General features: G+C 38.2%; 2 protein-coding genes across 7 annotated transcripts in view; one reads left to right on the top strand and one right to left on the bottom strand.

Annotated features, from left to right (window-relative positions):
* The window catches only part of AFF4 (ALF transcription elongation factor 4), an 89,923-nt gene extending 74,871 nt beyond the window's left edge, over positions 1-15,052 (top strand). For all 6 annotated transcript variants that reach the window (XM_089530956.1, XM_089530934.1, XM_089530923.1 and 3 more), the window contains 4 exons: positions 444-537; positions 5,004-5,047; positions 6,412-6,632; positions 8,880-15,052. In XM_089530956.1, the coding sequence (XP_089387082.1) occupies positions 444-537; positions 5,004-5,047; positions 6,412-6,632; positions 8,880-8,998 (478 nt within the window). In that variant the 3' untranslated portion in view covers positions 8,999-15,052. The remainder of the gene's footprint in view (positions 1-443; positions 538-5,003; positions 5,048-6,411; positions 6,633-8,879) is intronic.
* A 443-nt stretch (positions 15,053-15,495) lies between these two features.
* Positions 15,496-17,427, bottom strand: LEAP2 (liver enriched antimicrobial peptide 2). Its single transcript, XM_089503880.1, has 3 exons — positions 17,319-17,427; positions 16,610-16,746; positions 15,496-15,837 (listed from the first exon to the last, which is right to left on the bottom strand). Exons 1-3 carry the CDS (start codon positions 17,373-17,375, stop codon positions 15,801-15,803), a joined length of 231 nt encoding a protein of 76 aa, XP_089360006.1. The 5' UTR covers positions 17,376-17,427; the 3' UTR covers positions 15,496-15,800.
* Between the last annotated feature and the right edge of the window lie 3,772 nt (positions 17,428-21,199).

The raw sequence follows: 21,199 nt of genomic DNA, 5'->3' as shown, positions 1-21,199 counted from the left end.
CAAGTATATTGTGCATTTCGGTTGGCCAGTAAAGATATCACTGTTTGGTGGATTTTTGTTTGAATTTGCTAAATGGCCAACACAGCTATGTACATCCCTGGAGTGTTTCCCAGTCTTCAGAGCTAGTTTGGGGGATGAGTGTCTATAGAGTGGAAGGGGTACTCTTCTGACTCTACTGGAAGCAGGAGTAGAAGTTCACCTGTGGGTCCTGGTCAAAGTGCAAATTTACTTGGCTTGTAAGTTTCAGTATCTGAATTTTGTGAAACAGTGATTAAGGATTACTTTAATCTTCATTGAAGTTAACCATGATTACTATTACTCTTACCTATTTTAGGATCCCAGTGGAAGCACTTTGCCTATTTGCCAGAGACAATGATGTTATTTCTTGGTCTGTTATTTATAAGATTGTATGGCAACAATGGTTTTTTTCTCCTTTTATATAGTCTTAGATGCCAGTCCCTGTTATACTTAAGACTTTTCAAGTTGAAGAAGGAGAGTGCATTAAAATATTCCAAGACACTAACTGAACATTTGAAGGTAAAAAGTTTAAGTGTGTGTTTTTTTTAAAGAAATTGCCTTGAAATTGTAGATCTTTAACTTTGTACAAGAGGCTCCAAGTGTTATTATTTCTGGCTGGTATATATAGTTCCTTCTCTACTGGCCTGTATTCCACATTTTTCTGCTCTGGTTTCTTATCTTTTGAATTACTAAAAGTGAAGGATGAAAATAATATTTGAAGGAGTGTGTATGTGTGTGAAAATGAAGCTCCTTTATTATTATTATTATTAACCTTTATTTATGAAGTGCTGTAAATTTACACAGCGCTGTACATGCAATCTTTTTAGTTAGACGGTTCCCTGCCCTCAGGCTTACAATCTTAAATTAAATTAAACCTTGAATTGGTATCCATGGGGGATGTGTCCTTCCCCCAATGGATACCAAAATCCACAGATGCTCAGGTTCCGTTGTCCCCAGTGGCAACACATGCATGCATCCCCAACACCATTAGGGACAATGGGACTTCCCTGCCTCCCATCTTCAAATACACTACACTCCCTCCAGCCCAGACTTACCTGTCACCGCTTGACATGGCCATGTAGTGGCCAGCAGGAGGGATGGAGACAAATGACTAAGGAGAATCACCACTGGTTAATTCCTGTTAGCTAGCAATGTCCTCTCACCAGTAGTTGCCACAGAGAGCCAGAGGGAGGAGGCAGCTGTGAAAGCAGCCCAGCTAGAAGGACTGCCCTTTGGCCATTATCTACACCCCATCACACTCCACAGTAGCATAGCCACATGGTGGCTGGCAAGATGATAGCTGAGAGAAGGAGGATTGCCCACTGATAGTTATCACAGTCGATGAAAGATGAGTCTTACTCAGCTACCTCCTCCCACCCCAAGCCCACCAGCACAGCCATGATGAAAGGCGGTGAGAAGACAGTGAGTGAGCAGCCATGTGAAGAGGATCACCCATCAACAGCTATGTCGGGTGCACAATGACACAGGCATCCTCCAGGATCTCACAAGGGTTCTCCAGAGACCCCCCCAGCACATGTGCTGGGGGACGCCAGTTGGAGGAGGGCACTTTGAAGCTCTCCCTGTGAGAAAGTCAACAACTTCACAGTTTTCAACGGTGTTCTTGCAGTGAGGAGAACTTGGTTTAAATTATTTGCTCTCACCTGCAAGAACAAATAAATTAAACAAGCGCATCCCTGCTAACAATGGTATTAATTTCTAAGTCACAATATTGTACTGATCAGATATTCCCATTGGCACTTAAGAAGACTTTCTTCCATGGAATTATACTCTGCCAAGCAATTTATTGTTTATCTCACATCAATATCTGCATCAGGACTTCCATATGTTTCATAAATAATGTCGTTTAATGCTTGAAACATCTCTAAATGAATGGAGTGTGCTGATCAGTGTAGTTCAGTTATGGGTTAATAATCACCCCTGGAGAGCCAGCATTTGGGCATTGGACTATGTCTTGATACCAGGATTCACATCTACATTCGCACATGGAAACCCACTGGGTGACCTTGGACAAGTCACACTGTCTCAGCCTCAGAAGAAGGAAAAGGCAAACCCCTTGTGAACAATCCCATGATAGGTTTGCCTTAGGGTTGCCATAAGTCAGAAATGACTTTACATAGAAATGGAAAAAGAGGGAAATGACAAAAAAGGAATTCAGTCAAATTGCGAGCATGTGTAGGCGTAAAGTCAGAAAAGCTAAAGGGCAAAATGAACTCAGGCTTGCTAGAGAGGTTAAGAACAATAAAAAGGGCTGTTTTGGATTATGTCCACAGCAAAATGAAGAAGAATGAAATGGTAGGGCCACTGTGTGGAGAAGATGGCAAAATGCTAACAGGGAACAGAGAAAAGGCAAAATTACTCAACACCTTTGCCTCAGTCTTCTCAGAAAAGGCAAAGGGTGCGCAACCTGAGGATAATGAAGCAGAGGACAGATTGCGGGAATTTCAGTACAGAATAAGTAAAGAGATAGTAGAGGAATACCTTGTTAATCTAAATGAATTTAAGTCTCCAGGACCAGATGAACTACATCCAAGGGTATTAAAAGAACTGGCAAATGTCATATTGTCGCCATTGGCAATAATCTTTGAAAACTCCTGTAGAAGAGGAGAAGTCCCAGCAGACTGAAGGAGGGCAAAGGTTGTTCCCATCTTCAAAAAGGGAAAAAAAGAGGATCCAAACAATTATTGTCCAGTTAGTCTGACATCTATACCAGGAAAGATTCTGGAGCAGATCATTAAAAAGAGAGTCTGTGAACATCTAGAAAGCAATGCCACAATCACAAAAAGTCAACACGGGTTTCAGAGAAAGAAGTCATGCCAGACAAATCTGATCTCTTTCTTTGATAAAATTACCAGCTTGATAGATGAAGGGAATGCTGTGGATATAATATATCTTGATTTCAGTAAGACCTTTGACAAAGTTTCCCATGACATTCTTGCAAACAACCTTGTAAAATGTGGGCTAGACAAGGCAACTGTTACATGGATTTGTAACTGGTTGACTAGCCGAACCTAAAGGGTGCTCAACAATGGCTCTTTTTCAGCCTGGAGGGAAGTGACCAGTGGGGTCCCACAGGGCTCTGTCCTGGGCCCAGTGTTATTCAATATCTTTATCAATGACCTGGATGACAGAATTGGGGGCATACTTATCAAATTTGCAGATGACACCAAATTAGGAGGAATAGCTAACACCCCTGAGGATAGGATCAAAATTCAAAACAACCTAAATAAACTGGATAGCTGGGCCAAAGCTAACAAAATGATATTGAACACAGGGAAATGCAAGGTATTGCACTTAGGGCGGAAAAATGAAATGCATAGGTATAGGATGGCGAAAACCTGGCTTAACGAGACTAGCTGCTTTATCACACTAGGAGGCAAACAGGGTTTAAATGAGAGTTAATCTAGAGAAAACCAGGAAATGCCTGATGTTTGTCACACAACATTTCCTGGTTTTCTCTAGTTTAATTCTCATTTAAATCCTGTTTGCCCCCTAGTGTTATAAAGCACTAGGTGTGAAAGGGATCTAGGAGTTTAAGTAGACCACAAGTTGAACATGAGTCAACAGTGCGATACGACAGCTAGAAAGGCCAATGCAATTTTAGGCTGCATCAATAGAAGTATAGTATCTAGATCAAGGGAAGTAATAGTGCCACTCTATTCTGCTTTAGTCAGGCCCCACCTGGAATACTATGTCCAGTTTTGGGCACTACAATTCAAAAAGGATGTTGAGAAACTGGAATGTGTCCAAAGGAGGGTGACTAAAATGGTGAAGGGTCTGGAAACCATGCCCTATGAGGAACAACTTAGGGAGCTGGGGATGTTTAGCCTGGGAAAGAGAAGGTTAAGAGGTGATATGATAGCCCTGGTTAAATACTTGAAGGGATGTCACATTGAGGAGGGAGCAAGCTTGTTTTCTGCTGCTCCAGAGAACAGGACCCGGAACAATGGATGAAAGCTGCAGGAAAAAAAATTCTACTTCAAATTAGCAGGAACTTGCTGACAGTAAGGGTTGTTCGACAGTGGAACACACTCCTTCCTCGGAGTGTGGTGGAGTCTCCTTCCTTAGAGGTTTTTGGCCATCTGTCGGGGATGCTTTGAAAGTTCCTGCATAGCAGGGGGTTGAACTGGATGGCCCTTGTGGTGTCTTCCAACTGAACGATTCTATGATTCTACGATTCTGTGTAATAACAATCTCTTCCCAGTTTCTCATCTACTAGTTCTTACTAGTGAAAATTATTTAACCATATGAAGTATGTAAGCCATTATCATAGAATCATAGAATCATAGAATCATAGAGTTGGAAGAGACCACTAGGGCCATCCAGACCAACCCCCTGCCATGCAGGAAATCCAATTCAAAGCATCCCTGACAGATGGCCATCCAGCCTCTGTTTAAAGACCTCCAAGGAAGGAGACTCTATCACCCTCCGAGGGAGTGCATTCCACTGTCGAACAGCCCTTACTGTCAGGAAGTTCCTCCTAATGTTCAGGTGGAATCTCTTTTCCTGTAGCTTGCATCCATTGTTCCGGGTCCTGCATTCTATTTCAAAGGAGATAATTGTGAATTATCTCCTATTGATTTCTTACATGTTTTCCATTATGTCCCTTGTCTTCTGATCTCCAATGTGAAAGGTATAGAAATTATGTAGACTCAATGCCATGTCACTCCAGATGGCCAATTTGTTGTTCTTGACAATATATTTATATTAACATTTTGAAAGTACAAGGAAATTCTCATTCAATTGTCACTACTTAATCATGCAGTTATTCTTGCAAATAGTCATAGCTGATAATTATTGCTTCAATTTTGTATGGATTCAGGTACCATCATTGTTCAAACTGTCAGTAGTGCTGCATTTTCTAAAAACAACAACACCCTTGTATTTCCCATTTTAATTGTACAGTTTATAATTTATATTCAGTCAATGTTTATTGTAAAATGTGTTATTAATGTTTCTCTAAACAGAATTCCTATAATAATTCTCAAGCCCCATCACCTGGCATGGGAAGGTAAGCATTTAATTAAGATTATTATTATTATTATTATTATTATTATTATTATTATTATTATTATTATTATTAGTGAGCACTTACCATATATACCCTCCTATAAGTTGATCTCATATATAAGTCAAGGGCAGGTTTGAGGGCCAAAATCAGGATAAGTCGAGGGCAAAACTTGGAAGCTCCTTCAGTGTGTGTATGTTTGCATACAGCAAGAGAGACTCTCATTGAAGCTTTTTGCTTCAGTGTTTGTTTCAACATTGGTTTCAGCCTTCACCCTGATAGTGCCGGACAGCAGGAGAGGGACTCTTCCCACTACACAGGGAAATCTGAAAGAGCTGCTATCACTTTACCATACTGACCTGTAAATAAATTGACCTGGGATTTTGGGATCAATTTTTTGGGCATATGTTTTTAGACTTATAGACGAGTATATACGGTAATTAACACATGATTATATCTTTTGCATGGGGGCATGATTTAAGACATCAGAGATCAGATTATGGATTTGAAGCACCAGAAAAGTAGAGATCTTCTATATTATTCTCTTACATTCTTTCATTATCTTCATCAATCCATGTTCTTTGGGTTTTAAAGATTCAGACTTGAACTGAAGATTGGTTTGATTTTGTTCATTTTTAAAATTATTATTATAGAATTTATATTTTCCCTTGAGTAATTAATATATTGGCCAAGTTTTTGATACAGTGTTGCTCAGGTTACTGTCCTACAAATTTTTAAGAGCACTAATATATAATTTGCAAGATTATATTATATGCTAAAAGTATTGCATCATTTATAGCACTTACAGGAGTCACTGCATGTTTGAAGTAACATCTTGCACAGTTGAGAATCAGTGTCACCCCAAACTAACAACATGCATTGATCAGGAATATTCAGCACCTTGTGCATCATGTCTTGTGCAATGGGCTCTCCATATTGGCAGGGGTTCAGTTCTTCTGTCTTTCTCTGCAGATGCTAAAAAAAATGTAAACAATTGTGCCCCATATTATTCAGTGGCAGCAACATGAGTGCACTCACTTCAGTGTGTGTGCATTCATGCTGCTGCCATTGAATAACATGAGGTATGTTGACCTGTGCATGGTCAAATTTCCAGATCACAAGCTCACTAAAAGGGCCCTCTGCCCCACTTTACGTGCAAAAGGATGCTTTATGGATATTTAACTATATATCCAGCATCCTGGCTGCAAACATCTTTTGTGCTGAATTGGGTCCACTGCTTTTCCCAACAGATGATGGTGCCATTAGAATTTATTATTTATATAGTCGGTCTGCAGTTAATGTTAATATGAAGTTTTCGTATTATATAACAATTGTAGCTAGCCAAGATGTGTCTTTTTAATTATTAGCAAACCTGTCAGCATGCCATCTCCAGTCTCTCCGAAGTTATCTCCAGGAAATTCAGGAAATTACTCTTCAGGGTCAACCAACCCTTCAGGTAGCACTTCTTCAGTGACTATTCCACAGAGGATACACCAGATGGCAGCCAGTTATGTCCAGGTTACTTCCAATTTCCTATATGCCACTGAAATTTGGGACCAAGCTGATCAGCTTGCAAGAGAGCAAAAGGGTAAGATTTACTGGATTAATAACTGTCAGGTTAATAACAAAGATTAAGTGAGTTTATTCAACCTAAGTAGAGAATGCCCAAATGGGGCTAAAAGATATAACAGTTATCCATCAGTAGGTATAGTTGCAATGCAGTTTTCTAGATTTCTTTGTAAAATTTTCAAAGGAGTTCCCTGGGATAAGGTGCTCTAATACATATGCATTAAACTTTAATTGAATAATAGTCAATCCTTTATTTACATTGGCTGAGTTTGGTTAAACAATGCATATTCTCTAAGCCATTTTGCCCTTTGTGAATCTCTTGATTTTCAACTGAATAGTTCCAGCTTTGATTAGACTATAGGTGCCATCTCATATATCTCTGAAAACTGTGTAGTTATTTTGCCAGATTTACAAATCTCTTTGTTTAGCTATGCTTTAACATAAGACTAGCAGGATTCACTGTATCCTTCACCCAGCTACATAGAAGAACCACTTTATCTCCCTATGGCCTGTAGGCTGCAGGGATTCCTTTAAGCATGGGAGAGAAGCACTTTTTGTGGATTTGGCTACGTCAAGGGCCAGCTGCTGTGGGCTGAACTGCATTCATATGAGAGAAAATTTGTTGATTAAATTGTAGATTAATTTCCGGTAGATTTTGCAGGTCTAGGCACACCATATAGATAGAACATTCTTAGAATAGAATAAGGAGCATTCAGAACAGTGAGAACTTTGGTAGAATAGGTTTGTGCGAAAACTAGAATTTCTCATTTATTTCTTCAGAGTATTTATACCAGGGGTAGGCAACCTGCGGCCCGCGGGCCGGATGCGGCCCAGCGAGGCCTTGGGACCGGCCCCAGCCCGGTCCTGCTGCCGATTGCCGCTGGGGCCTTTGGCCTCTCGTGCGCAGGGGCAAGGGGGGCAATTGTCTATAGACGCCTCAGAAACATGCATTTATATTAACATTTTTTTAAAAATCAGCAAATTTTTTTGCATGTCCTGCACTTTTTTAAAAAAAGTGTCCACCAATTGAAAATGTTGTCCTACATTTGTCCCAGTTTATTTATTTATTTAATTTTTTTTTAATTGTTTATTTATTTATTTATTTGGCTTCGGCCCCCCAGTTGTCTGAGGGACAGCAACCCGGCCCCCGGCTCAAAAAGATTGTCTACCCCTGATTTATACCTTACCCTTTAGCCAAAAAGGCTCCCAAAATAACTTACAAATGCCAGGGATGGAAATGTGTGTATCCCTGTTGCTTGCTGTCTCAAATAATCAGTCTTGTTCATTAGTTCAAGATGGAATTCCCTGTGCACTAACAGGACTCTGCAAAGTATAAAGGCAAGGAAAGTATACTCACTAGGGACAACTGAGCCAGTGCTGGTGATAGGATTCACAGAGGCCTCAGAATATAAATGAACTAGGTTTCTGGCTTTCTTTGCCAATAAATAATAGACATGCATATATGGCTGTAAATTAACAAATATAAGGGATGTAAAGAACATCTACCAGTCTTCCAATATTAAATATTTATTTATTTATTTATTTATTTAAAGACAGGGCCAGGAATGGGTGGTCTGTTTTAAATGTTAGTACAAGACCCAGTGAAACATAGTTTGGGCATTGAATGCAGGCTAGATATGTGCTATGACATAATTGGCTTCTTTGAATTGTGATAAGTCGTATTGTAACCATTTCTTGCTTGTGAAATTTAAAAGTTTGTGGATGAGACAACGTTTCAGATCCCATTTGTTAGAAAATGTAGACAATAAAAGGAGCCATTCTTTCATTTATTATGGAAATTACACTGAGTTAGAAATAGTTTCTCGGACCGGCTCTGTGTGTATCTGATCCATTTGAGTTTAGGGAAGTTTCCATACAGTGAAGACCAATCTGATGGTTGTTTCTTAAAGAAACAAAGAAAATGTCTGAGAAAACTGGCTATTCCCCCGCCCCCCCCTTGCAACTGAAAGGTTTGCATGTACTTTTTCAGCTGTGTGATACTTGATTACACTTAAAGAAGACTTTCCAATATTGAACCTGAAGTGTAAGTTACAATATAAATACTACTGTTTCTTAAGAAGGAGTTTGTCTCTTTTTGTTTTTACATTTTGCAATTTCCAGTTTTTACTTTGGGTAAAAAGAGTTCAACATAAAAATAACATTGCCATTAGAAAATTAATATTTGGAATTGAATTAATCTGTTCAATTAATCAGTTTATCTTGTGGAAAAATGCATTTCAGCTTGGTTATTTCTTCTTTTCTATAGAGTTCTTCACTGAACTGGATAAAGTTATGGGCCCTCTGATCTTTAATGCAAGTGTCATGACAGACCTAGTACGTTACACCAGACAAGGACTTCATTGGTTACGCTTGGATGCCAAGTGATAGATGGACTGGAGACATTGTAAAACATGGAAGATAACTTTTCTTGCTGCCTCTGATTTTTTTCAACACTGTGTCATAAAAAAGGAAGTCTGCCATAATTTGTTGCTTAGTGAAAGCTTAAAATTAAGGAAGGCTTTTGTGTGTCTCCCAGCATCATGTGTGTGAAAACCTCTAAACCATCATGTTCATGAACTTTTTTCAGTTGCCCCATTTTTAAGATATTTAAGAATAGTTTAAACTCCGCAATGTTTTAATGTAAGATGGATTCATGAAGCTGCAATTGGATTGGAATTCTAGTAATTATGCCTAACAAATCTGTTTTAAAATTTATTTATTTTGTTTTTGAAAGCTCTGTTTTTGGGCTGTTTTAAGATTTAGCTGTTTTTCCTATAAATTTTACCCAATCAAGTACTTAGTGAAGATTAAATGTAGACACTTTATTTAAATATTTTGTGAACTCTGTTATTCTGTAATGTCTTGTGGTGGTAGAGCTTGTAAGAGAATGTCAGGGTTGATAGATTCTAAGGTGTAGGAACACATTTTCATGAATATCTGTGTCAACCCCTAAATGACAGCCACAGTTTTACTTTTGTATTCCAAGGGTATTCTTTGATACATTAGTAGTTTTATTTAAGTGAAATGTTTTTCTTTAAACTACATGGAAAATTAGCTTCAAAACACATGTCTTAACACTAACAATCTCAGAACATTATTGAAAGTTGCATTTAATGCAGTAGCAAAAAGGTGTGGGTCACAAGGAGCTTCTGCCTCTATGTATGGTCTAGGAATAGTGTCAAATGGACAATCTTGTGCTTTGGTGCAGTGTCTTATTTTGTTGCTTGTCATTGGTGGACACTGAAACTTCAATTCCTATGTGAAACTTGATGTGCTTAATCAGAAAATGTGCATGGGGAATAACATCTGTGTTTCCTTTCTGAAAGGATTATATGGTGGTCCACGTGGGGTAGAGAATAGACCTGTGACTTACAGGAACAGTTTTAAACTACTCTGTCCAGTTGATTTGAAATCTTGATTTTTTTTGGCCATTTTATGGCATCTTCATGTCTATTAACTTTTTGATGGGAACAGAATTTTTCATTTTAAAGGAAAATTACTGTGATCTGTAAGAATCTGTAAGAATAATGCATAGAATTCTACGTGACTGCTTTAAGATTACTAGCCAAAAGTACTTTTCCATAGAAGGTGCTTGTCTGACTATAAGAATATTGCTTAGCATCCCTATCATGTCTGGTGTGCCTTATGCTTTTGTAGATGAAGATTTTGAATACTGTTTACAAGAGGTTTTACACATAGGAATTGGTATACTATATCCGATTGGTCTCCTGCAGTACTTTGGTAAAATTCCACTTCCTTTTCCTAATACTAGAGGCTGTCATTTGTTGACAATACCATGGGTTGTGTCTTAGAGTCAAACTCTGAATCCCTTCGTTGTGGGATCATGGAATGCTGCTTTCCCTGCCCTTGTCCCTGAATCCTTGGCCCCTGTTGTGAATGTGCATGCTCAAGAAAATGATTGCACTAAATTGTTGTCTAGCTGTATAGCTATGTGCCAAAATGATGGCAAGCTTTGAAATAAGGAATAGAATTCTACATTCATGAGTACTGCAGTGTGTCCTTGGGACCTTGAAAGTTAAGAGGCTACATCAATTACAACAACTTCACTAAGCGATAACTGGGATATTATAGAGCCTTGTACTCTGATGTCTCTTTCTTTTAGGGGTGCATGAGTGCCCTCTAATATTTGAATCTGTTCCTTTGAAATCACTGCCCCGGGTTCTGTATTCTCAATCAAGAATATTGTTTCCCTGTTGCACTCCACCCACAAGAAGTTTTAAAAGAATGGAGAAATAATGACTAATATCCAACATACTTTGGTATCAAGTGTCATCTCCATCTGCAAACTTCTGTGGTGTCAAAACCCTGTTCTTTAGGGTTTCCAGACCCTTTGAGGCAGATTTTAGTATTCATGGTGAGTTGTAGGAAGGCAGAAGCTGTAGGATCCATAGAACTATTCTTTTGGATCATGGTCAGATGTATGTAGTCAAATCCATACTGTCTCTTCATACAAAAATAATTACACTATAACAAAAGTGAGAAAAGTATGCATCTCAAGAAGGTTTAATATGCAGAAACTAAGATTGAGTAAAAAATGGGTATGTCTGTCTGTATTAAATTACTACATAGTCATGGTTTTGGCAATATTGCCATTAGTTCTAGTGTGAGAATCTGTTCTGTGGAACCCCCTTTAAGTTGTTTTCTTGAACAGTTTATTGTGAATGAATTCTACACAGAGATTAGGAGATTCTACTTATTGTTTTTAGTGGTGGTGAGAAGGCTTCTATGGTTCCTTTAACATGAACTGCTTGTTTTGAGGCTTCCATCACGAGAAGCATTTTGAAAGCAGGTTCATTCATATTGGTATGGAGAACTTGTGGCCCTTGAAATGATGATGAAATCTAGTTCCTGTTAGGACCAGCTAGATTGGGCAGCATTCAGTGGTGACGAAATTGAGATCACTAGGAATCATAGAATCATAGAGTTGGAAGAGACCACAAGGGACATCCAGTCCAACCCCCTGCCATGCAGGAACTCTCAATCAAAGCATCCCTGACAGATGGCCACCCAGCCTCTGCTTAAAGACCTCCAAAGAAGGAGACTCCACCACACTCCAAGGGAGTGTGTTCCACTGTTGAACAGCCCGGCCATTGGTCCCCTTTCCTATTTCTCAGTCCCAACAGGAACAGCAAAGATTCTAGCTAAGGTGCAGGAAACAATTTCCCCACCTCTAATATCCAGAAGTGCCTGGGTATGCTTACTACACTGAAGCCTCTATACCAGGGGTAGGAATGATGCAGCTGCCCTCTAGACGTTGAAATTGCTTGTCCCAGCTGCCCTGGGCAGCATAGTCAGTGTTGAGGAAGACTCGAAGTTGCAGTCCAACAATATCAGGAAAGCAGCGTGATTCCCACCTCTATTTTGCAGTGTCAGGAGCTGAGTTACTTGCTTATTTGCTGTGTAGTGCCACAGTGATAAATTGGGTGGTCTGGGTTGCTTTTATATCTAGCTGCCAATGGGAAAACCTCTCTTTTTCTGAAATAACTTTGTTTTAAAAACTAGAGTACGCTCTATCAGGTTGTGTTTCCATATGAATCCTGGGGATTTGTATCTTCAATAATCTACCAAGGCCTCTTTTAAATGCTGGACTGAGCTAGCAGGCATTGTACTAGATGCCTCCCAGAGGTATTATCTACATCTCCTAAATGAATGGAGTGTGTTTCTTCTTCCTTAATATGAACTTTCAGCTTTAAATTGGACTTGTCAAATATCAAAAGGCCATATAACTGAATCTCTGAAGTACATGAGTAAATTGCCAAAGTTAATTTCTCAGCACAAACATGGAATAAACTACTACCTTTCTTAAAAGCAAAAGCAAGTTACGAGCATAAATCTACCCTTAACAATTACTTTTTCGAAACTTAAGTTAATTGCAACAAATGTGTCCAGTTTCTTCCACTAGGACTGAAATATGTCCACCTTCATCTAGATAGACCCCTTTGTGTGTATATTTTGAACATCACTCAAATTTTTGTGATGTCTTAAAGGCTCTGAAATGTAAGGGGCTCACGATTGTGTATTAACACATATCAGTGTTGTAGCATTATCCTGTTATGAGCCTTTAATACTGGCTTAATAATCACACTAGGCTTGCTCAGGTGTTCAAGTAATTCTGAATTTTCTCTCAGACTTACAGGGTTGTAAGAGCACTTCATGAATGGTGATGCAAGATCCACTGGTGGAACCCGGTGTTTCACCAGGCTGCTGGCAGTGGATGTGTGCGACAATGTAGCACAAGACATTACAACAGTTTTGATTTAGGGGCTAGCATTGGGGCAGAATCCAGCCGGCAGATCCCAAACTAAAGCAAAATTCTTATGGCGGATCCTATTAATAAAATAGGAACCATTGACCTTGTAAACACTTGACTACTTCATATTTTTATGTTAAATGAACATCCAGGTACCAGACCAAGATGGCCCAGCGTGTTCAGTTCAATACAGTTTAAATGTTTTGGCTGTAAAGCAGAGCAAGTAAGTGGCTCTTGATCTTTAGACAGCAGTATGCAATTTGTAATATACATGTTTCTAATACATATATCTACATATATAGATGAATGAACTCAAGTCTGTCCAAAGTTTGTTATACTTGTGTTAGATTATAGTGCAGCTGACTATATCAACATATTTATTGAGTGCAGAACCATCCTCATTTTAGTGATGGTGGTAAATTTTGCATATTATGCAGGAGTGCTATTGGTTTCTTTTAGACTATTGAAGCTTGATTGCTGTGATTTTTATACAAAACAGCCCTATAGTGTGTTTATAAGCAGCCACAGCAGGTATGAAGTCTGTGGATATAAGTGCTTGCCAAAGGCAAGTAAAACACAGCTGTAGGCAGGTAATTGTATAGTTTGCCAATATGGCATATAATGGGAAAGACTACCTTTGCTATATGTAGTAATATTTCCTTGCACTGTAAACTTTGCAGTATTTTTATGAAAGTGGTTTAGACGGACCTGAGCAAATCAAGACTAAACACATTTTAAGCAACATTCAAACCATATGATAAGAGTCCTGAATGTCAAATATTTCATAAATATTTGGGTCAAGGGCAGAATGACTTTTAAATTGTGAGTGGGAACCAGTATTGTGGGAGAGTTGGGTTTTCAATAAACTGATGTTGGATGTCTTTCAACAGTGTAGCCAAAGCATCTTCTTGTTAAAACAATTTCTGTCTTTTCTCTAGAGACAGAAAAGACAGCTTAACTGTGCAAAGTGTAATCTGCAACACTATTTTGGATGATCTTTCTGACACTTTATTACCTTTCAAAATAGCTGTGATGGGTTAATGAAAACATATTCATTGGAGTGGGAAATCCAAGAAAACCCAAGCATTTCTACAAATGCCTTACACATCCCTTGCTGGTTCATCTAGGTTTTCTTTAAAACCAATTGAAAACATTTTGAACTGCTGCTTCTGCTCAGATAATTGTCAAAACAGATCTAATGTTGGCATTGCTTCTTGATTACATATGTAATTTGGAAAAGCATTGGTTTCTGATAACAGAATGGACTCAAATGTTTCCTTTCTCCTAATTTATCAATCACATCAGTATTGGAGAAAGCATTCCAAAATGGTTGCATTAAGATCACTGAGAATGTGGCTTCATGGGCCAGGTGTAGCCTCCGCAAGCACAGATGCTGACATTTCTATCTGTTTTCCCTTTTAAATGGTTTTAAGAAGTTTTGTATATGGAGGATAAAGTGCTTATATATTTATTAAAGATCCTTTTATCTTATTTGAAATTGTTCGGTAAAGAAGGTTTTTCTTTTCCTTTTAGGGACAAACTGGTGGGGAAGAATGGGGTGGGGAAAGGTTAGTTTTAACCTTTAACTTATCAGTTTTTTTAAAAAAAATCTTAAGCATGCAGCTTGGTACTGATCATGACTGGCAGGATGGCTCTCTGTTGTATGCTTTGTACATGACATGTTCATGTCTTACACATTTTGTTACTTATCATTGTATTTAGTCACCTGTTTTCAACCAAAACTAAACTTTTAAAACAAAACTGTGATCCCCCCCTTTTCTTTGCAATACATTTGAAATTTCAAAAGGGTACTTTGGGGCTCCAAATTAGGATTTCTAAGTCAGTATGTGCATTTCACGTATGTTAATGGTGAGCAAAGTATTATATACTAACTAGATTTTTTTCCACATCTGTATAGTATATTCTATGTATTTTGTGGTATTGAGATTATAGAAAGTTTAGTGTCTGAAATATGCGTTTAATGTGTATTTTTAAACAAATTTATGGCAATTAAATATTTGGAGAAAAGGGTATCACATTTCAATTTGTAAAGATCTTTTTAACTACTGTGTCATTTAAATGCTTTGTACAATGCAAAACTGTAACTGGAGAAACTAAGTTTAATAAATATCAAATAGATTTTCTGTATTAAACTTTATATGCACTGTGTTTGAATTAATCCTTTTGCATGGGTCTCTGTGCAGCTGCTACAAAAGACTACAAAACCTTTCATTTTGAAGATGGGAAAAAACCTGGTTTATAAGTTCCGCTTGGCCAAAGTGGAGATGGGCACAGCACACTATATTTCTGATCCATTTACTTTCCACTGAATTACTGACTCAGAGAAGGTTACACAGCATTACTTGCCACAAAATAGAAATTTGAATGCCATAGGGGACATGGGAAGAGAAATGGAATCTCTGGTGATACTGAGATGTTTATTAATGGTATGGGTAAATTTCTTATTCATTAGGGCTAGATAATTATTTTAAGAATTCCTGGCTCTGGGAAAGTTAAAACTGCAACAAAAGGGTCAAGGTTTATAGTTCAGCTGTACTTGCAGCACAGCTTCCCAGAGTGTCCTTTCCTGCTAGATTGTATACAAGACCAACAAGTGACATATATTTGTTTAATAGAGTTTTAATATCTTGCATAGAAAAAACATGAAATACAAACAATATAAAATGCACAATCAATGTAAGCTACTGTAGCTTGGCTAAAGGCCCACCTTTGAATAAGATGGAAAAATGTAACTGAAATTAGCATGTACTTCTGACATGTTGAAGTCCTTTGCACCCATAAAACTGAACTGTTAAAAGCTTTGAAAGCTCTGACAAATGATGTTAGATGGGGTGATAATAAATAAACAGGAAGGAGCATTGTTGCAGGTAACAGCAGCAGGTTCTCAGTGAAGAATCATTCCTGAGATGTTCTTAAAGAACAGTGTTTGCTCCTACAAAAGAAGAAAAAACAGTTTACTTTTTCTTAGGTGTATTGAGACTAATGCAAATGCATTTTTTAATCTGTTAATTTTTAGAATTCCATCATGGATTTTTTTTTCTTGGTGCAAACTTGGTAGTAAATAACATCATGATTAGAGAAGATGTAGAAATATATTTCAGTGTATATATCTGTTTTCCCACTAGACATCCTTGCTAGTAGTATGTCTGCATTACATTTTCCAAAACATTTTTTCAGTGTCTGTTTTTTAGTGTATTGTATGAAAGCACAGGTAATCAGTTTGTAGAACATGCACAGTTCCCATGCTGTTTCGATGGTCTTCCAACTTCTCAAAATTGCCAAAGTGGGAAACCAGGAATTACCTTTTAAACTAACTTGGAACATGACTTTAATTCATTGTGGTTTGCCTTGTTGGTTTAAATCAGTTATTTCTGGTTTGTCCCATACTTTTGATAGTGCACAGCAGATGTCCAGACTGTCAGATTGAGAGGTGGAAATTGGCCTCCAAAGTTTCCTTAAATGTTTTGTGGAGGTTAAAAGTTTTGAGGTATTGAAATAGAAAATACTTCTGTCATTCTGGTGTCATGTACCTTTGCAACCCTGGAGAGTCACTAGAGCATTCTGTTTCTCCTTTTAATTGAAGATGACTGGATTATTATTGCATGCTATAACTTTTTATGTAGAATTTTATAACATTAATCGTTAGCTAAATCATTATGCATAAAATTCACATGTTTTGTTTGAAAGAGTGAGGAAGAAATTACCTGCATAATTTTGTGGAGCATTCACTGTTATCCCTGCATGAGGCCCCAATTGGTCTTGAGATTCCTCTCCAGAAAGGTGTCATTCTCCTCTGCCGTACTAGCTGAGAGTTTTGTGGATACAATGAGGCAGCGTGTGTCTGAAACACAATTACATATTTTTTATGTATGACACTGGAGGTCCATTTTGACAACAAGCTCTTGTAATTTCCTTCACTCAGGTCTTCCACATTTCTACTACATATGGCAAGTATTACCATCCTACATTTCTGTAGAAGCATTCACCAAGCCAGTGAGATTGTAAAAACAATACATTCAGAAGCACAAGTTGAGTGTTTGCTCCCATGATGTCCATGAGTGTGTCCCCCTTGTACCATACAAATTTATGACTGCTATTCGTTCTGTTTGGGGGCTCTGTTGAGTAAAGGCAAGCCCAAGTCAAGTGAGAGCCTATGCGGAGGTGCAACATGTTCAGTTACCCTTCCTGAATATGAACCCTCCTTCCAAATATGTTTAAGACATAATGGTGGTCTTTTTTCTAATAGCACCCAATTGTGTTCTGTTCATGCTGGGTTGTAATCCAGGTCAGTCCTAGTTATGGCACATCTAGGCATGCTATTTAAATATACCTTGAAATACAGTACAGTACACATAACATCCAAACTAGCAATTTCCTTAGATTACGAAATTCAAATGTTAGAAGTATTCTTACCTGAAGAAGGAGGACTGAACAGATTAAGATGATTGCTGCAATTTTCAGATGCATCATCTTTGGATAGTTTTTCACTTGTCAGTATATTCCCCAAAAGTGCTGGGTTCCTGTGGACATAGTTGCCCAGCGCTTGCTACTGGACTTTTATAGATGAAATCCTTATTGCATCAGTTGCTAGCTTATTAAAAGCACAAAGGTCACCTTAAAGGGAAAGAGGTGTAATAAGTTAATGTCTACTAAAGTGATAGTCCAAGGTCTGTACTCTAGGCTAAATATATTTACTTTTCCAAATACTTGTACTTTGAACAGTGCATCAAACATGCCAACCATGACTTTTTTTTAAACGGATTTCACCCAGTGATCACCACGTACTTTCAAAAGAGTTCAAAGATCAGAACAGAAAGAATAGAACTGACCTATGTTTTTTCACAGCACTGCTTGGAATTAGTTGTGAGAAAAGGAACTGCCAATAGTTGGATCGTGAGAAGTGGGAAAACAAGAAGTGCAGATTCAAACAGAATGTCCTCCTCATAGGTGAATGGTGTTTTCTTGCAGATTGTGGATGAAAATTGTGTTTCATGCATGCAAGTCCGTGCACACAAAACCTCAAGGGGTCGGGTCCTGTATAGATTCTTTTCTTAAGATCTTGCTGAGTGGTATTGGTCAGCCCTTTATGTTTATGAATATGTTGTAGCATCACACACAAAACTACTGCTAAACTTCAGAGCACCTAGAGTTGAGCAACTTGCTGCTGAAGCAAATGGATCCCTTGTTTAAAATTTGGAAATCATTCCATTGGGAGTGTTTCTAAGTAATCCACTCTGTGTTAACAGACCTCCCCCCGCCTGGAATATTGAGAGAATTCCCCCCCACTTGTTATGAGTTTTTAAAATCTCCAATAAGACAATAACGTTTTCTCCAGTGAAGTCAAGGCTCTGCCTCAATCTGCAGGGAGAGGCGGGAAATATAAATAATTAGCCTTTAGGTCTGAAGGGCGGGGTATAAATATAAATAAATAAATAAATATTATATAGGGTACATTATATTCTCACAACAGCACTGTTTGAGACGTTAAGCTAAAATGACTAGCTGTCCACCGTGGTCAGGTTTTGGTTTGCTATTTTATTAGAAACATAATTTATTCTATTTTATTAGAAACATAGTTTGACTTCATTTGTGCAAAGAAAGAAAACTCGCCCTCCTAACTGACTGTTTATCCTACACTTGTTTTCACTCTGTTTAATGTGTTCTATTCACATGTAACCACTGTTCTAAGTATAGTTATTTATTAAATCTCTGGGAAGCTAATCTTGGCTTGTTTCAACATTCTCTAGATAAAATATTGGAAATAGAATTCAAGTTCAGAAACTTTGGAAAAAAGCAGAGCAAACCTTTGTGTGATGACATCTCACCCAAATTGTTAATTTAGATGTTTCTAAATATAAGACTGGTGAAACTGATAAAAATCTTCCTACATGTTTTAAATAGGCGGTGGGAGTGCGTAGGTGTACAGAATTTGTATATTGGTAAGCTAAAGGGGGAATTAGCAGGGTCTCTACTCCACAGGGTCTTCTCCACATTAGCAGGGTCTCTACTCCACTCCTATACCAGGAAAGATTCTAGAGCAAATCATTAAACAGAGAGTCTGTGAACATCTAGAAGGCAACTCCATAATCACAAAAAGTCAACATGGGTTTCAGAGAAAGAAGTCATGCTCTTTTTTTGATAAAATTACCAGCTTGTTAGATGAAGGGAATGCTGTGGATATAGTATATCTTGATTTCAGTAAGGCCTTTGACAAAGTTCCCCATGATATTCTTGCAAACAAGCTTGTAAAATGTGGGCTAGACAAGGCAACTGTTACATGGATTTGTAATTGGTTGACTGACCGAACGCAAAGGGTGCTCAACAATGGCTCCTTTTCATCCTGGAGAGAAGTGACCAGTGGGGTCCCACAGGGCTCTGTCCTGGGCCCAGTGTTATTCACCATCTTTATCAATGATCTGGATGACAGAATTGAGAGCATACTTATCAAATTTGCAGTTGACAACAAATTAGGAGGAATAGCTAATACTCCAGAGGACAGGATCAAGATTCAAAATCACCTGAACAGAGGCCAAAGCTAACAAAATGAAATTCAACACGGAGAAATGTAAAGTACTGCACTTAGGGTGGAAAAATGAAAAGCACAGATATAGGATGGGGGACACCTGGCTGAATGAAACTATGTGTGAAAGGGATCTAGGAGTCCAAGTAAACCACAAGTTGAACATGAGTCAACAGTGTGATGTGGCATCTAACAAGGCCAATGCGATTTTAGGCTGCATCAATAGAAGTATAGTGTCTAGAGCCAGGGAAGTAATAGTGCCACTGTATTCTGCTCTGGTCAGGCCCCACCTGGAATATTGTGTCCAGTTCTGGGCGCCACAATTAATAAAGGACATTGAGAAACTGGAGCGTGTCCAAAGGAGGGCGACTAAAATGTTGAAAGGTCTGGAAACCATGCCCTATGAGGAACGACTCAGGGAGCTGGGGATGTTTAGCCTGGAGAAAAGAAGGTTAAGAGGTGATATGATAGCCCTGTTTAAATATTTGAAGAGATATCATATTGAGGAGGGAGCAAGCTTGTTTTCTGCTGCTCCAGAGACTAGGACCCGGAGCAATGGATGCAAGCTACAAGAAAAGAGATTCCACCTCAACATTAGGAGGAACTTCCTGACAGTAAGGGCTGTTCAACAGTGGAACAAACTCCCTCGGAGTGTTGTGGAGTCTCCCTCCTTGGAGGTCTTCAAGCAGAGGCTGGATGGCCATCTGTTGGGGATGCTTTGATTGTGATTTCCTGCATGGCAGGAGGTTGGACTGGATGGCCCTTGCGGTCTCTTCCAACTCTATGTTTCTATGATTCTACAATCTCTGCTGCTTTAAAACAGTTGTTTCTCTATGCCCAAATAGAAGCTTTCAGTCAACCATCGTATTTATATGCTTTTTCCCCCAAGAGGCGGTTTACAGAATAAAGAGATAAAGTAAAACCACACATAGCTAAAGACATACAAAGTAATCTTAAACTGTCTGTAGCATTAAAAACCACATAAAACATTAATTTAAAAGTATATATTAAAAAGAATACAGCAGTAAAACAAACCCAATACATATTGGGTTCAAATGTGCTTGACATTGTAGAGAGGAAATATAATTTTCATTGTTACTAATATTGATGATTTCTTATGCTTTTTTTTACTGTTTTGTCTGCTTCACATAAACTAGCAAAACCAAAGTGGAGGAGATTATTACTCCACTTGTTACAAATAAAAAAAAAATTTAAAAATAAAAGTAAATTCCATTTATAATAATTGTTTGAATACACTGTATTTTAATATACCAATTGTAATAACTTTATGCCAGATCAAATTGTACATAGTCATATATTATGTTGCTAAAGTAACAGAGTGACTTTAAATCTGTAAACAGTGCTAATATTGCATTTTTTCAATTTTTCTGAAAATTTCAATTTTTTTCTGGAAAAAAAATGGGGGAAAACCTTTATTTCCATGGCTTCAAAGTTTTTGGAAATTTTACATCTTGACACAAGATTGAGCAGGCTACTTGCTTCAAATATTTAGGTGTAGTTTTCCATTCCACTGGAAGTAGGAAAGCTCAGGGGCAAATACTCAGAGGAGCTCATTAACTATTCAAAACTTTTACCGGGCAAAGGGAGGACATTATATACCAGCAGTTCTCAAACTATTTGAAGCAAAGACAGTAGCAGAACTCTTTTATGGTGCCCAGCTAGGCCCTTTCTCAAATTCTGCTCCATTAGAACTTATACAATCAAAATTCTCGAGATCAGTATTCCAATTCCCAGAATGTGTCGCTAATGCCAC

This window comes from Sceloporus occidentalis, unplaced genomic scaffold (assembly GCF_023333645.1).
Source record: "Sceloporus occidentalis isolate IW3139 unplaced genomic scaffold, rSceOcc1.0.p SCAF_1, whole genome shotgun sequence".
Lineage (NCBI taxonomy): Eukaryota > Metazoa > Chordata > Lepidosauria > Squamata > Phrynosomatidae > Sceloporus > Sceloporus occidentalis.
This window is presented reverse-complemented; position numbering and strand designations above follow the sequence as displayed.